The following is an 18,410-nucleotide window of genomic DNA, read 5'->3' on the forward strand; positions in this document are numbered from 1 at the left end:
CAAAATTTTATCTACAAACCCACTAGTTAGAAAAATTATTTATAGATCCCATAAGCTCCTCGCTCTACGAGGTCGTGTGGGATCATTTGGTATATGTAGAAGCCCGTGGCCAGAGCTGTCAGCAATATAAGACCCATATTAGGTTTCGACACAAAGCACATAATGATTAATCACCTTATGTATATGAGAGATGTAAAGATATTATGATCATTACTATATACGTAGATGACTTGATTACCATAGGTGATAGTGAGAAAAATTTTGACCATGTAAAGAGACTTCTCAAGTCTAAATTTGAAATGAAGGATTTGGGAGCACTGCACTATTTTCTTGATATAGAGATATTTAGGATTCCATAGGGTATATGGTTACTAAGGCATGACTGATTGTAAGTCAATCTTAATACCTTTTGATATCTTTGCTAAGTCTATTACTACATGTAAAGATGGTGATTGAGGATGTTACTATGTATAGAAAGATCGTGGGTACCCAGAATTGTTTGATGATTATTAAGCAAGATCTAAGCTACATAGTTAGTTTAGAGAGTCAATTTATATAGCATCACATAGAGCCACATTTGGATGCAATGTGACACACATTACACTATGTCAAATCTACACTTAACTATGCCTTGTTCTATGTTGCAAATGTACCATTGGACTTGTATGGCATGTATGCAAATTGGGCTGGTAGTAATTTAGAGAGGAGGTCTACCAGTGGGTTTATATTTTCTTTTAGGAGTGATGACATTACTTGGAGTAGTGAAAAGTAGTCTACAATTGCATTATTTCTAAGGTAGAGTACAAGGGTGTTGTAGCTATAACATGTGAGGTAGCTTGGCTATGCAAGCTATTAGTGATTTGGGATGGTGGACAAGAAAATTATCATTTACTATGATAAACTTAGTACTATTCAGCTAGCCAAGGACCTAGTGTATCATGCACAGACCAAACACATAGAGGTCGACTACCATTTCATTCAAGAGTGGGTTCTACCAAGTGATATTGACTTGGTTTATGTTAGTACAAAAAGGATCATACTGCAAATATTTTCATTAAGGCCTTGGGAGTTGAGAAGCTTGGCTAGTTTAGGACTATGCTTGGAGTACATGAGCTCATGCTGAGCTCACGAGAGAGTATTGAGATATTGAGCTTCACATGAGCTAGTATCCACTATATACCTTGGTGATATTCCATGACTTCACTCATTGGTGCACTAGGTGATTGGCATGGAGGATATAGCAGTGATTCTCTAGCTAACATCCACTATACATCTTAGCGATGTGATAAAACTTTACTCATTGGTATATTAGGTGATCAAAATGGAGGATATGCTAGTGATTCTACACTTGGACTACACCCATGTAGTCCATTCTTAGTTATGGCATATTCATTATGTCACCTCATCTATCCTTAGTGAGTTTACCCTTAATAACAGTATGTGCATATGTTCTAGTACTTTATATTAGTCTTCATCATGTTGCAAACCAAGTTCTTTCGTGTGGTAGAAGAAGACAAAAGAAAATTCAAAATTTAGACCTCCTTCTTTGTGTGCTTAAGTCTCCATTATATGTGTGTGCTTATGGTTGCTTCACCTCTCTCCTCTTATTTGTTTGCACCTATTGGCCTAATGAAATATATCCAAAATGCATAACATTTAGTAACATGATGCTAAGAAATACTCCCTGGTTTCTACAAATCCCTCGTAATGTACAATTCTTAGACTAAGGGATGGACCGATTAGGCCCCTATGCTAAATGCATTAGATTATCGGCCAACTCCTTTGCATACCTAGAAAGGGATGTCTAATGAATATGACATCAAACAATCTTGTGTATCCAAGATAGAATTGAAAGATATCTATAGACACTTGATTCATCACCCAAACTAACCATCCATGATTTGAAAATGATATTTCTATAAGTTACCCCCAAAGTAGTCCCTAGCTAATGCCATCAAATAATATTAAATGCCCCTTGGGACCATAGTTAAAGCTCACATATTTAAAATAAGCAAAATTTTCCTAGAAATCCACAAAATGATTCCCCTAACAAGGAATTAATTGGTAGATTACCAACTCAATGTTTCAAGCATATCAAAGCAACAAGATATACATATGCAAAATGTGATCATGTATACTACAAGTCCCATTCAACTAATTGATTATCAACTGGGAGTTACTTTTTCCTAATAAACGATAGATATGAGGGGAGATTTAAACTAAAAAATGGGCCTTCGAAGGAATGCCATGTCATAATATTCCTGAAAAAGGGGAGACATTATAAAAATTTTGCAAACAAGCTCCAAATTTGTCAAAATTGGAGGATTTCGATTTTACTCATTAAGATTTTTTCAATGATATATGGGTTGGTAGGGGTTTTGAGTGGCAATGTGCAATGCCATATAGACAAGCTACTCATGCTTATGGTAATCAAAATTAACTAATGATAGAGGATAGATCACTACCATAATGCTCCCTTTCTCATTGAATTCAATAAGGATGCCAAGAAAAACCATTTGTCAATCATGGTGATAGATCTTACTATTTCACATGAAAGAACCATCTAGTCACTTAGTATATGACAAACTTTAATCTACAAGATGACTCTTTCCAAGCAATAGCATTGTTCCAAATATGGGTGATCTGTATGTAGAATTAGTACCATTCAATGATCTTGGTGTCCCCCACAATTTTGGCTTATTGATTAAACACTTGCAAAGGCATCAAGCTTCATGTCAATCCCCTATACATAGTAGGACTAAGTTTATTGAAATTCACTTTTTTTTGAGACTCTATCCCCCTTGTAGATCTCTAAGAAGGTACATATAGCTATTCTTCTCTATATACACTATTTTCTAGGGCCCATCCCACTTGGACTGTAGTTTCCTTGAGAATAGTTCTTGATGTGCATCATAAGAAATCACCAATTGTCTCTTTTAGAATGTATATTTCTTAGTGTGAAAATTATGGAGCACTTTCATTCACTTATTCCCTATCTATTGATGTAATAAAGCTTGCAACTTTCTTTCATCAAGGTGTGCTAGAGAAGTCATCCATTCTTATAATGCCTCCTCTTCACCTAAAGAATGATTCATTATGAACCTTCTCGTAAGCAACTTGATTTCCAAGGGCAAGGCACATTTCTTCCCATACACTAACTTGAATGGGATGTGGATTGTCTCTCTTTATAATTCATATTATATGCCTAGGAAACCAAATATAGATTCTTATCCCAAACATGCTTACCTTCAAATACAATCTTTGACAAAATTCCCATAGTTATTTATTGGTGCTCTCTACTTGCCTATTTGCTTGGGGATTATAAAGAATAGTTTTATTATGGTAAATATTTGAAGCTTCAATCAAAGCTACTATGATCCTATTTAAGAAGTGTGTACCATGGTAAAAAATAAGCTCCTTTGGTGGATCAAAATGGCATACAATATGTTTTAGGATAAAACTACCCATCTCCTTAGTGTTATCATTCATATTAGCATGGGCTTCAAACTAGTTTATAGTTAGTTGCCACAATGATATACAATTTCTACATTCTTGACAAAGGATGCACCAATCCAAAATAAGCAATGCCCCATTTTTCAAAGGGCAATGTGACTAGGATAGGCTTAAGAGGTTGTTTACAATCTTTCTATTGTCGTGTGTCTAATAGATATCACAATGTTTCAATATTTAAAAGCATCTTAGAAGATCATCAACCACCAAGAATGCCAAGAACTTCTAGATGTGAGCCATCTATCAAAATGAACTCAATATGTTGAATCATAGTAGTCTTCTAAAATGAATGGCACCTCTTCTAATACCACATATTGACAATGTTTTTCATCTATAAACCTTCGATACAAGACACCTAGTATCAAGGAAAAGTGAAGTTCATGTTAATATTCCTCTTTTCTAACTAAGATAAACTTTTCATTGTAAATAAAGAATATACCATGAGGGAATGGTGGTTGCATTTATCTTATATAAGTCCTCATAATCACTAGTATCAAGCCACTCTTCTTATCTCATCAAAGTCTACTAAACATTCAACAATACCCTACAACTTTGATAACTTATTTCGAATCTCATAATCAAATTCTTGCAAAGAGACTCAACCATTTGACCAAGTGGTCAGGTGGTTGACACTTGTTTAAAAATAGAGATAACCTCTCGGTCTTTGTGAAAAATACCATCTTTTCATACACGATATAATTTTTGAACTTCTTGGTGGTAAAAACTATGGCCAAGCAAACCTTCTCTGCATAACTATAATGAAGATTAAAAACTCCTTACTTTCATCTTTCAAAAGTAATGGGACAGTATACTCTCACCTCCCAAATCTAGGATATGCAATAACTAATGCTATGTATCATTGCAATTGTAAAGATATAAAAGAGTTTACCTACTCTTAAGAGCCTTTAACATCGTTGTTTTGGATAGTTCCAACTTTATATCCTCAAACACCACCTTACAAGTCCTTTCCACTCGAAGAAATGGGTATGCTACAAAAGATTCATCAAAGGCAATGATCACTTAGCCAATGCATTAACAAATGTTGGATAGTAAGCCACTAATGAGATAAAGTTTTGAACCTCCCTAGGGTTGATGGATGGGCTCATCATTATAATAACAACTACCTTTTTTGGATCAGTAGTAGCAACACTATCCACACTCACAACACATCCCAATAGTAAACCATAGGGCACTTCAAATATGCACTTTTGTAGAGTAAGTTTGATACTATATTCTCAATATCTCCTCTTAAAACATTTATGAAATACAATGAGTTGCTGATATCTTGAGTCATAGTAGCTCATAGGTATCTATAAGTACGGCTCGTCCAGTGAAGTGTCACCAAGATCTTGTCATTTATTCTCTATCAAGTTTCTAGGGTATTGCAAAAACCCAATGCTATGCATAGTATGATACACAAAAGTACCAAATACTATAATAAACATTATTTTTATCTTGTTCTCTTCAACTATGGCTATTCGGTTATAGCCCGCAAAATAGTTCGTGAACAAATGGATCTCTCATCCTACCAACTAATCCAAGATCTGATTGATAAATTGCAAGCAATAGTAATCATTGAAAATTTACTTATTTAGCTATTTAAAGTCCACACATAGGCATATTTAACTATTTATATTTTTCCTAATTACTACAAGCGAGCACGATTTGATATGTCCCATGAGGAAGATCAATGTTGCATTTTGTAAATGCATCACTTCCTAAAAAAGAAACACTCTAATCCTTGGCAGCCAAGCTCCTCTAATAATCTCTGAAGCCACAGTACCTCACATGTGGTGGAGGACGCAGCCCGATACTTTGCTTCAATAGAGGAAAGGGCTACCGTGGGCTACTTCTTGCTACTCCAAGAGATAACACTTGTACCCAAGATAAAACAGTAGCATGTAGTAGAGCGAAGGCACGTCTGGGTGAGAGATAGCCATTTGTACTCACTTGAAACACTTGAAGCAATAAGCGGTCCGTGGGTCTTGGCGGTTGAGTGTAAGGCCCCACTACATTTTGGTTATGTTGCTGAGACCAACGGATTCAAGCTTGAGCACTTGTACGCCTAAAATCAAGCATCAAAGTAGGGTTGCTAATGTGGTAGAAGCAGATCTCATAAGTTAGATCTTGGAATTTTTAATCATCCTCGCCCAATAAAAGTCATTTGACTTTTGAGGGAAATAGCTTATTCGCAAGCATTAACTACTTAAATTGATTTTTAATGTGCATGCAAATAGGTCATATCCGTCTTTTTAAAAATCTAGTAAATCAACAAAAAAAAAACTTTATTGATTATGTTTCTCTGATAAATCAATATGGTTAGTTCATTTTTTCTCCAATAGTTTGGTCTAGAGGAGGTTATTTTGTTAGTTCAACACCCACCAAGGCATGCACTTCATACCTTACACACCAAGTGATGGACATTCACTTTGAAAGTTGATAATTTAGGGGTTGGGTATTCGATTTCATTTATACACACTAGAGAGGACATGGCATGTAGTTTACTTGGTAAATGAGTGAACTCCATGTCCTCTTTTGAACAAGTGTCCCCCTTATGTGCAACCAATTTGCAAAAAATTATTTATTTTTTTTTACTTTTTGCAAGATGTGTCCTTTTGGTGTGTAAAGATATTGATTTGGCCACATGTGCACCTACTTTTAAGAAGTTGCATACCGATACTCAACTTAGGAATTAGGGCAACCATCATTCAGTGTGTAACCATGCTTAGTCTTCTCCTTTTACAAAGAGAAGGTTTGCTAATTCCAAATAGTGGCATGCTCCTAGTATCGAATTGTATTGAGACATATCTTAGATAAATGGGAAAAAAATCAATAAATATTCACAAGATCAACATAAAGGAGGCAAGTATCTATTAAACCAACTAAGAAAACATTAAGAATGCTTATATTTATCAATTAAATAATTAAGGTGCTTGCACTATGTTTGTGTTATTTTTTGTCCAAAATTGTTAAGATGATGTTTGGTTACTCCAACACCCACCAAGGTGTGGCCTTCATACCTTAATCCTTCTCCTTTTACAAAGGCAAGATTTACTTTGAAGTAGTGATATATGCATACTGGCTTCAAGCTTTCTAAATACACGTTGTAGCTTAGTCACTTTCATGTAATCTAATTTTATATTCTCAAGAACAAGAATAAATTCTCTTTAGAGCGTTTTCTTTATCAGCAATTATGTTCCCTTTTATGTAGCACAATAAAACCATGTAACGTAATTCTCCCAGTAGTGCACTTGCTATTAACTCCCGGGGAGTTCATCTATAAGAAATCATCTATATAATGTGCGTTGAAAGGATATTAAGAAATACCCTTTCTTTACATTCTCTAAGGCCTTAAAATGACCCCTTTTACTTTACTAAATTTACGATTTTTTTTCAAATTGTAATTTAAAAATCCCTTTTGTAAATATAAGAATGTAAGTTTTACTAAATATAATACCCTTTCTTTTTAACTCACGTGGTATCTTACATATTCTATAAGGTGGACTCCCCAGGTACACACTCTACAAGATGTCAAAAGAGTTTGATTGATTCTCTCTCTCTCTCTCTCTCTCTCTCTCTCTCTCTCTCTCTCTCTCAAGATCCCATCCAAGCATACTCTTGTTTTTTGAAGTCCTCACTTGTATGCTACAATGCCTCCACATGTCAAGCTTGGAATCAAGGGAGCCCATTATTGGATAAATAAGTAAATTATAGTGCATCTAAAGGTGAGTTGACTTAGGAAATGGTTGTCTTGTTGTGTTGAGATGGTTTCCTATGAGGAGTGCACTTACTACTATTGTAATAACAAAAAATGTCTTGTTTCGCTTAACATAAACTAGAACCATTCACACAAGAAAATATAGTTTATGTATGAGAGAAAGGACAAGAACTCACGACAAAAAGTTGAGACTATTCTCAAACTCATGAAATGAGAGAAAAGAAAAGGGTGAGAGTACTAACTAAAGCAAAATGCATGAGGTAAGGGATGTCTCACTTGTAAGGCTTTTCACATACTCCTTGCTCATGCTAAACTGAGATTTGTTTTGCCATTATGGAACCTTTTATGCCTTGTTAAGTGAGGGGCACAAATAATTTAATGCGAGGTTTGTTTGAATATGGGCATCTGAAAGTGCATCGCGAGGTCTGGGCCAAGATGGGAGCTTGTGAAGCTCCTCTATTAAATAAAAGAAAGCATAGGTTGAGATAAATCACATGCCAAATCCATTGTTGGGGTGGAATACGAAATAGGTAATGAAGCATAGGTGACTATCTATCCTATTTACTTCTCATGTTTAATATTTGAAGGTATAAAGTCGAGGAGTTCCAAGGTTATTCTAAGGTCTACCTCCTTTTCTTCGCATTCCTTATGTTGTGCCTTTCCCTTTGTAGAAGGAAAAAAGAAAGTGAGCTTAAGGCATATTCTAAGGTTGGCCTTTCCGAATTCATGTAAGAAAATGTGGGCTTGCGTTGAACTATTTTAGCATATGAAAGGTGGACTGATGTCGTACTTTGTTTATATTGGAAGGCAAGAGGTGACATTGAGTCAGAAGAAGAAGAAGAAGAAGAAGAAGGTCTGATGCAATGGCTCTGGAAGAGTACTTAGGCTCAGACAGAAGAGGCTGAGAGGTCTGATGCGATGGGGATGGAGGAGTAAAGAGCCTCAGAAAGAAGACGCGAAGAGGTCTTCTGATGTAATGGCCATGGAGTGAGTATTGACGCCCGGGCAGAAGAAGCTATGGAGTAGCATATCTGAAGCGCAGGCAGAAGCTGTGGAGGGGTAGTGAAGCTGGAATAGGAGCTGCATTGAAGCTGAGACAGAAGCTATGGAGCATCAGTACTGAAGCTGACAGAAGGGAAGCTGTGGCGGAGGAATTATATGTGATATTGAAGCTCAAGCATGGGCCTCATCAGGTGCCTAGCTATCTTCTCAAGTGTGGGGGTGGGCCTGGTCATCATATTGGCCACTCAATTGGCTTCCTCAGGCAACCCCACATACCTGGGGGTGGTCATAGCCCTCTCTGTGGTCTGCCTCCTCTCTCTCTGCCTCCTCCTCTACAAGCTGATGGTGAGATCAGAGAAATGCCCCTTCCAGAGACACCCCATTGATGGCCATCATCATCATCATCACCATCAGCATCATCATCATCCTGATGACCTTGAGGCAGCCATAGCCAAGGACACAGAACAGGAAGAAGACAGTCGCTTCCTGACAGCCCTCTCTGGAGTCCCCTCCAAATTCACCTTCAAGGACCTGCAGATTGCCACCTCTGGCTTCTGCAAGCTCCTGGGCAGAGGCGGCTTTGGCTCTGTGTATGAGGGCCAGCTTGAGGATGGCACCAGGGTGGCTGTCAAGAGGCTTGACACAGAGAGCAGGCTCAGGTCCAGGGAATTCACTGCAGAGGTGGCCACCATCTCAGGCATCCACCATGTCAACCTGGTGAGGCTCCTTGGCTTCTGTGCAGAGGGCACCCATCGCCTCCTTGTGTATGAGTTCATGGAGAATGGCTCCCTGGACAAGTGGCTCTTCTCCAAGAGAGCCAAAAGTGGCAGCCCATTAATCCAAGAGACTAAAGACATGGAGAAGAAGGTTGGGGTCTTAGGGGAAGGTGTCTCTAAGAGTACTGACATGCCGCGAAAAAAGGGCGAAACCAGAACCAATGCGGCTTTGCCAGGTGTTCATGGAAAACATTTTTGATAACTAATTATGAAACTTTAAACTTCAAAATTTTATATATATATATTTAATCTAGGTGTTCATGCAGAAACCTTTTTTAGAACTAGTGTGGAAACTTGTGTTCACACAAAAACATTTTTCTCCTTAAGTGGTTCGAGTGTGTGGGTATGTACATGGGTGCATGAGATCGAACCTTAGGTACACTTTGAGGCTTCTTTTAAATTTCAAGCCTTTCTCAAACAAAAAACAAAGTCATCATCTTTGTGATCATGAGAAGTATATGCAACTACTAGATGAAGCACCAAGGCAGGATAGGTAGAGAGCCCAAAGGCAAGTATCATGATATTGACTATACATGAAATGGATTGGAAGAATCACTAGCATGTTTGATAGTACTATAATAACTATACCAGAGGATGGTGCAAGATTGGTAATTATGAATGATTGATGCTTTCAAGTTTGCCAATTGCATTAACGATTTAAACCACGCCAAAGCTATGGGAGCATCAATCCAACACTCAAAGCTTGGGGGAACTACTGTTTGGGCTATCCAGAGCCAACTATTTAAAGCAATAGCATAGTTTGAATGAAAACCCTTGTACTTCCATGAAAATTTTGTATTTTCTAGGTGTTCACATAAAAACATTTTGGAGAACTGGTGTAGAAGCCTTTTCCTTTCCAAAAAAGTTCATCTGTTTTATCCAACTGTGCATCGAAAACATTTTTGAGAAACTATTATAGAAACCTTGAGCCCTAGAAAACGTTTTGAGATTTTTTTTACAAGGCTTTGCATGGCAGTTCACAAGAATATAACTATATAATGGGCTTGTGTCAGGCCTTGTGTTGCTATAGCATTCAGGCACCTGCTGGTTTTCAAAACTACAAAATAGATGTTGACCACCAGGTGCTTGCATTCAAGCCATTGTAAAATTGTGTCTAAGCAATAATTGCTACACCCCATGCTATTATTGATCTTTGGTGGGCAAAAGTCTACATTAGTTGAGAGAATTGAATTGGCAACATCTTTTGGAGACCGTAAAAAGACCTTGAACCTTGATTATTTGAAGGCTCTTTCTTAGATTATGTACCCTTTTCGACTATATTATAACTAAGATGACTATAGAATCAAAAATTAAGGAGCTTTCTCCTAAAATTTCCAAGAGTTTTTTTAAAGTTAAATATTGTACTTAGACACTAAACCTCAGTTTTTGGTAAACATTGATTGGATTCCAAATAGAGAGGCCATAGGGGATTTTCTTTCTTCAAATTTCTAAAATTCATGTTGTTTTAAATCTCAAAAGTATATGTGGCTTTTTTAAATTGGCAATTCATTTGATACTAAACCTAATCTTAAATATTTGTTTGTAATATAGGCAATGGCACATGATAGTGCATCTCACTTTTGTAATTATTGGACTATAATTTCGGCGATTTTCGAGATAGGAAACCTCAGTTTTTCACTCAATAACCTCAATTATTTGTTTGTAAATGTGGCAATTTGATGCAATAATAGAAAACCTCTACTTGCTATGAAAAACTGCAGAGAAACAAGTTGAATTATTTGTTCGTAAATATGGCACTTTCATGTGACACTAACTGTAAATTTGACGTGACAATACATATTAATTCATGTGATATATAGCATGAATTACTTTGTTTCTAAATGTGATAATTTTACATAATAGTAGTAAACCTTAGTTTGCTGTGAGAAAGTACATTAATTGACGTGATACTTAACTTCACTTATTTTTTTTGTAAATTTAGACAATTTTATGTGATAGGGAACTTGAATTTGCTAATGAATAATTAACCACAAGCATTTGTTTGTAATCTAGGCAATTTCACATGATAATTAACCTCAGTTTGTTGCTAAGTAACGTCAATTATGAGTTTGTAATGTTGGCAATTTCACATGATAGTAACTAACCACAAGTATGAGTTTGTAATGTTGGCAATTTTACATTATAGTAACTAACCACAATTTGCTGCGAAAAGCTATAGAGAAGCGGCCTTAATTATTGCCTTAATTATTTCACATGATAGTAATCAACCTTAGTTTGTTGTCATGAAAAGCCAAAAATATTTTTGAGACAATTATTTCTTTGTAAATTCGGCAATGTCACTTATTGAGAGCAAAGCCGCATTTCTGTGTGGAAAACTGCAGAGAAACAAGCTGCAGCTGGCATGGAGAAGCGAAGGTTGGAAGAAGCTGAGAAGAAGGAGAAGCAGGAGAAGGAGAAGAAGGAGAAGGAGGGTGGGATGGATATGGAGTCCCCGGAGCCTGGGACGATGATCGACAGGGAAGGAGACGAGGACTCGAAGCCTGTAAGTAGCAGTGTCGGCGGGCTGACATGGGCGCGGAGGTATCAGATAGCCCTGGAGACGGCGAGGGGGCTGGCGTACCTGCACGAGGAGTGCCGGGACACGATCCTGCACCTGGACGTGAAGCCGCAGAACATCCTGCTGGACGCCAGGTTCCACGCCAAGGTGTCGGACTTCGGCCTCTCGCGGGCGATGGACCGCGAGCAGAGCCGGCTGGTGACCAGCATGCGCGGCACGCCCGGCTACCTCGCCCCCGAGTGGCTCATCAACGCCGGCATCACCCACAAGAGCGACGTCTACAGCTTCGGCATGGTCCTCCTGGAGCTCGTCAGCGGCCGCCGCAACGTCGACCACTCCCAGGACTCCTCCGCCTGGTACTTCCCCACCCTCGCCTTCCGCCATGCCCAGGTAATTTTACACTACTACTATCCTCCCTCTATCTATCTATCTATCTATCTTCTACTACTACTACTACTACTACTACTACTACTACTACTACTACTACTACTACTACTACTACTACTACTATCCTCCCTCTATCTATCTATCTATCTATCTATCAATCTACTAACTACTACCTACTAACTACTACTACTACTACTACTACTACTACTACTACTACTACTACTACTACTACTATCCTCCCTCTCTCTATCTATCTATATATATTCATTCACCTGTATCACCTAAATCAATCCCCCAATATATCTTCTTCCTCTAATGTACCATCCATATTCACATCATGTTTTTAACCTCCTCCCATGTGGGCAAAAGAGACTCCCCTCCCCTATCTTCCCTTCTAGTGTCCAACATCACATGAGGCTTCCCTTCACCACATACCTTGTTTCCCCCCCGCTTATAGTGTTCGACATCACATTGGGGCTTCCCATCACCTTGCACCACCTAGCTCAAGAGCTAGGTATGCCTCTCAACCTAGGCGCACTGCGTACCTAGCCAGGGATGCAATGTCTCTTTAGTGAAAGCTCATGATGTTCTCATAGGTGTGAATTTGTCAAAATTTTCTTACATGGAACCAACCTTATATATGTCCTAAGCTATCATCAAGTCACAAAACTTGGTAATATGTTAAACTTAGCTAGAATCCTATTCATATCCACATAAGATACTAAGCATAGTATGAGCATAGTCAAGTTTTTTTCATCTACTTGTGACTCACATGCTAGAGCAGCTCATTTTTCATAGTTTTCTACTTGTGAAAAGAGGCTCTTTTCCCTTGTTTTACCTTATAGCATTTAGCATCTTGAGCTTCTACTCAATAGTCACCACATACCTAGCTAGATGTACTTTGGGGGGCTAAGGCTACTGGCATCATGAGCTTCTACTCAATAGTCACCACATACCTAGCGAGTTGTAGTTGGGGGGGGCCCAAGGCTACCCACCCCTAAAAATCGAGGGGTCAAAAACTCCTTGAGAATAATGAGAGAAGAGCTATACAATAGAGCTTGACCTCTACATGTAGTGTCAATAGAGCTAGGACCTTTCATGTTCATATTGGGGTTCATATACAATGCATAGAATAGTGAGGGTGGCCTAGCTAGACCTTCTCATGTAGTGTGAGTAGGGCTAGATGTTTCCCATATCCATTATGTAGTCACAAACCTCATTATGGTAAGCAAGCTTCAACCATTTCGTGTACTTGTAACATCCTAAGAATAGTGTGTGTAGAGCTTGAGGTTCTTGTATATTATGAGTAGTCCCAGATCTTTTAATCTAGTGTGACAAGAGCTAGGACCTTTCACATATGTAAAATGCTAATAAAACTTTGAATAGAGCTGGACCTTTTCATTTAATATGAGTAGAGCTATAACCTTTCATGTGCATGTAAACCACAAATAATATTTGTGGGTAGGGTTACATGTTTTCATCTAATGCAAGTAGATCTAGAACCTTCCAACATACTCCAGTAAGACTATTCCGTCCTTATCTGTCATGGAGTCATGACAAACCTCTTTAGATTAAGCTAGATAGAACATTTTCATGTAGAAAGAATATTTGTGAGCTAGACAATCTCATGTATAGACCATCTCATGTTGATGTGACATGTAAAGGATATCGGATGACTATAGCTAGATATTTTCATGTAGATACAACATGCAAAGATAGTATGTATAGAGCTATATCTTTAAATTTTGCAAGATAACTGGAACTCTCAACTTGCAAACAATTCTAACCAAAGAGTTTTAACTTATAGATATTGGAGGATATGAGTAAATAGGCACTAATAGGCATCATGCCTCAACCTAAACCCTATGACCTATGAACATTTCCCTCCTCCTACCCACTATACATGTTATAAAACTCGATTGCTTCTTACCTCATTGTGCATATTTGCTAAAGTAGATACTTGACAAGTCATTATGTCAATTAAAAGAGCTAGGGGGAGGTTCCATAAGTGTCTTGATTTTTTAGAGGCATATCACAATTTCAAGGGCATTTGCTAAAACGTAGCAATTATCTCAAGTAATTTAGTTGTAGGAAATATCAATTTTGATTCATTTCATGTTGAGTGAATTAGACCGCAACACACACCATCACAACTATATATACATATAAAGTATGTCTATTTGGATGTCCACTATATTAATCTTTGAAATCAAATATTCATAGAGCTAACACATGTTTCTTACATTACTCACAGGAAATGAAGATGGATGAAATCATTGACCCGACCCTAAGAAACTCTGGAGGCATGTCCCATACAGATATGGAGCAAGCACACATTGCCATCCGCATTGCATTTTGGTGCATTCAAGACTCTGTCGCAACTCGTCCCTCCATGAGCACTATTGTACGTATGCTTGAGGGTAATCAACTAGTATTGGATCCACCTCTCACTGGTGTCTTCTCCTTCACCAATGTCCTCGTACGAGGTGGTGGGGTAGAAGGTAGTGCTGGAGTTTTAGGTGGTCTTGGTGGAGTTTGTAACTACCTTAATCAACCTCCACTTGAACAAGCCAAAAAGACACAACATGTGTTACTACAAGAACAACAACAATTTCCACATCCTACCTTGAGTATGGAGGAGCCTTTGTCTATCTCCATTGATTCTTCCACACCAGACTCACCTCTTCCACCTCCACCATGTCGATAGCTCATCAATAGCCAAAGTTTCTTTCAAACTCTTTCTACTTGTCAAGGGTTTTGCATCAAATCTTTGTAGTGCTTCTAAGAGAAAAAAGTGAAAATTTTCTCATGGTACACATCTCTCTCTCTCTCTCTCTCTCTCTAGTATAGTGATAGTTATGCTTATAGAAAGAAAAACTCATTCACAAAAATAGAAGAGAATTGAAGTAATTCAATTAAGAAACTATGGAGAGTAGTATAGTTATAACATGTCACTTTCAAAAGAAGATCTTGACATATTTACTAAATTAGTTATAGTTTCCTTAGCTTGCTTTGTGGGCAATAGTGTACTCATTAGGGATATCTTTAAAAACTTACTAAAATGGTTATTGTTTCCTTACTTTGTTTTGTTGGTGATAGTGTTCAATATATTTGTTAAAATAGTTATAGTTTCCTTTGCGTGTTTTGTGGGCATAAGTGAATTTACATTGGAAATTTGTTAAGGAGCAACATTGCATTTTCCATCTTCACAAAGATGTGCATATGATGCATGAATGACATGAGATATGGCCAAGGGTTCATATGTTTGTTCCTATGGAACAAAATGTTAGAGATTATAAGATTAGACAAACGCACAACCATGCAAGGTACTCGTATGCATTTTTACACATGTTTGTATACTAAAGATGTACTTTGTGGACACCAAGAATGCTCAACACAAGAAAATGTTTTGAGCAACAAAAGATAGACATAATGGTAATTATGATTTTTAGGTGAATCTTTTTTTATCAAAGAAATTGCCACAGATGGCATAGGGAACTCCTTAAATGAAAGCACCTTTCAACATTGTTTTCCAAGGTTTAAAATAATTTGGTCCTAAAATCTATCTACAAGTCATATGCTAGTGCTATGACTGTGCAACTCTATATCTATATTCTACAACATATGTGGATCTTGTAGGCATTGCATATGCCTTGCTAGCTTACGAGCTTGCATTGGTGAAAAAATGAACTTTACATAAGACATTAGTTTAGTGCTAGTTAAGTGTAGGGACTTTAAGTGAGGGTCATCATGATTCAAGGTAGAACCAAAAAGGAGGTGTCCAAGTGAAGAATGTATGTTTTCCCCTGAATATTTCCTTCCTCAAAATTTTGAGTCTTATAATGGTGGTAAAGGAATAATTAAAACCACCATAATTACTATCACTTTTGAAAAAGAGGAATTCTACATTGATAAACTCATTCTGAGCTCAGTCAAAATTGTGACTTTGTTGAGCTTTTCACATTTTTTCCATTTTCACTTCTAAAGGATTAGTCCTCCAACACTCTAAATAGGAAAGTCAAGTTCTTACATATTTGTGTTTTTGAGGTGTATGGAGCATTGAAGAGGCAAATACATGCTGAAGATATTGATTCTTCAATCTTTAATGGTTAATGGTTTGAAAGAAGGCTAGATGCTGATCCATGGGTTTTCTAAAGAGAAGGATCATGATAAGAAAATGAAGAGTTCCAATCACATACCTTTAATGAAAGTGAAAATTTAGATTCAAAATCTGATTTAGAGGTTGATTATTCTAATGATAGAGAAGCTTGCAAGCATGATTTTTAAAATAAACTTTTTTATTTACTTGAGCATTTTTCAATGGAGGTTCATTCTCCTTATCATCCAAGATTTCTTGGCTTGGATGATGGTCTTAAACATAATCCCTTTTGGATTGAGGATTCTTCATGCACATTCTCCTCACATTTTTCCATCTTTAGTAGACGCTTGAGTTGACTGCTTATTCATTTTACTACCCTGCTTCTACTTGCACTAATAGTATGCTTAGATTGTGCCCTAGCATAGGTTTCTTAGAAGTATAATGTTTTTAATTACAAGGCTCCCATTTCTCATCTACCATCACAATCCTATTCAAATAGTCATGGGTAAACTAGCTGGTGCCCTAAAGAAGAATGAAATTTTGACATAAATAGCACTTACGCTACAAAATTATATGGTTCTTGGCTTAGAGGTTTTATAAAAGTTGTGCTTGATAAGGTACTATAGTCTTCATAATAGTTTGCATGAAATGTATAACTTCCACATAGTCAATATCCTTGTGAATTTAAGAAATGAGTCTAATTTGGTATGCAATAAATGCTATATTGAGATCTATAAATATATATGCATTGAAGAAAATAAATGATACCATACCAAAAATTGAACTCAAATTGTTTCCTTTATTATAATAATATGTACAATTTTGGATGGCACTTGGATGGAGGCAAATAATTGCAATCTTGTTTCAATCATGTCTAGGATTCACCTCCAAATCATGATTTGTAGAATGCTCATGAATGTCATCCCATTTTTCATATTGAACCTAGATGGCTTACCAAGGCATGTAGTAGTTGAAACAGGCTAAAGTACCACAAAATTTTGTCCTATGAACCCTTAAAACTTATTGTAATACTTTCTTGTTAGTCTCTATATCGCATGCATAGTCGAGGGATATACTTGCTATTTTAGTTTTGAATACTCTTTAAAGTCTTAGCTCTCTAGACTTCTACCCCCTCCAAAAAAAAAGAGAGGAAAACATTTCTTGTAATTTATCCATGGTTGCAAGGAACAACCATGCTAAGAGGGGTATTGAGGAATGACTTTTAAATAAAAAGCTATAAAAAACTTCCTTAAGTGGAGAGTAGCCAAACAAGAATTGGTGCTAGATGACTCATGTATTTGATGATAAGAGTATTTGAAGGAAGTTGATGCAAAGCAAAAGTAAGAAGAGGAATCTAATGAGAAGCTCGAGGAAGAACATTTGTTTGATGAATGAGCATCCTAAGTAATAAAATGAAGTTAATAAGAATGAACATTAAAAAAATGATCAAAGGATGGTACCTACCCATAATGTCTACTTGAGGTGAATATTGGTAATGAGAGAAGATAGTGTTGGGGATAAAGGCACCTCCGCTTAGCCACCCATGTATTACTACATTGACAGTACTTGTGCCTGCACACTACAAGTGATGGGCGCCCATCACCGTCACTTTATTCTTTATTCTTTTAGTGATAGACGAATAAGGGGAAGGCCGGTCACACATTGTGACTATTGGAGTTTCCACATTGTGAGTCTCTCTCTCTCTTGCTCTTATTCTCCCGCCATAACTCCTTCAGCATTCATTCAAATCCCTACATCATTGGTTCTCACTCTTGGCAGCCATATCCGACTCCTTCGAGCTCTGATCACTCCCTGGCTTCTCAAGGACCTACCTGGACCATTTGGGCACCCTCAGGGCATTCCTTTAGAGGTATTGGAGCTCTCTTTTGTTATTTTACTTATAGAGGCAAGAACAAGCTCTACCGCCAAGACCCAGAGAACACTTATTGTTCAAGCATTTCAAGCGAGCACTAATGGCTACCTCTCACACGTATCTCTCTCTCTACAAATGTAGTGAGCTTACCTTGATGCCCAATTGAGTTGCTTTCTCTCTCAAACACTCCAATAGCTCCACAATTCTTGATGCAAGCTTAAGCATCCTCAAACCTCCACCTCCAAGCTCCAACCTCCATAGCCGCATGTGAGACAAGAGAAGAGAAGAAGAAGAGAGGAGATGGTGGATAGCTTCACCTCCTGGATCCCTCACCCTTACACACCCAGACCCTCGCACTCTCACCCTCCCTCCCTCAAGCACACACAAGCAAGCAAAGAGAAAAGAAGGAGAGGAGAAGATGAGTCCATTTTGCCACACACCAAAGAATGAGCTCTCATTCATCTTTTGAACTTTATATACAAAGCCCTAAATCCCATTTGGGCAGTCATCCCCTTTTTACATGGCTA

The 18,410-nt window shown here is 37.6% G+C and overlaps 1 protein-coding gene across 1 annotated transcript; it reads left to right on the forward strand.

The window, feature by feature from the left end:
* The first annotated feature begins 7,861 nt into the window (after positions 1 to 7,861).
* Positions 7,862 to 14,719, forward strand: LOC148011256 (putative receptor-like protein kinase At5g20050). The gene is made up of 3 exons (XM_087670750.1): positions 7,862 to 9,182; positions 11,349 to 11,914; positions 14,166 to 14,719. The coding sequence occupies exons 1-3, from the start codon at positions 8,408 to 8,410 to the stop codon at positions 14,616 to 14,618; spliced, it is 1,794 nt and encodes a 597-aa protein (XP_087526876.1). The 5' UTR covers positions 7,862 to 8,407; the 3' UTR covers positions 14,619 to 14,719.
* The last annotated feature ends 3,691 nt before the right edge of the window (positions 14,720 to 18,410 follow it).

Source organism: Lygodium microphyllum, chromosome 28 (genome assembly GCF_053477565.2).
Source record: "Lygodium microphyllum isolate KBCC chromosome 28, Lygodium_microphyllum_v1.1.10, whole genome shotgun sequence".
In the NCBI taxonomy this organism is placed as follows: domain Eukaryota; kingdom Viridiplantae; phylum Streptophyta; class Polypodiopsida; order Schizaeales; family Lygodiaceae; genus Lygodium; species Lygodium microphyllum.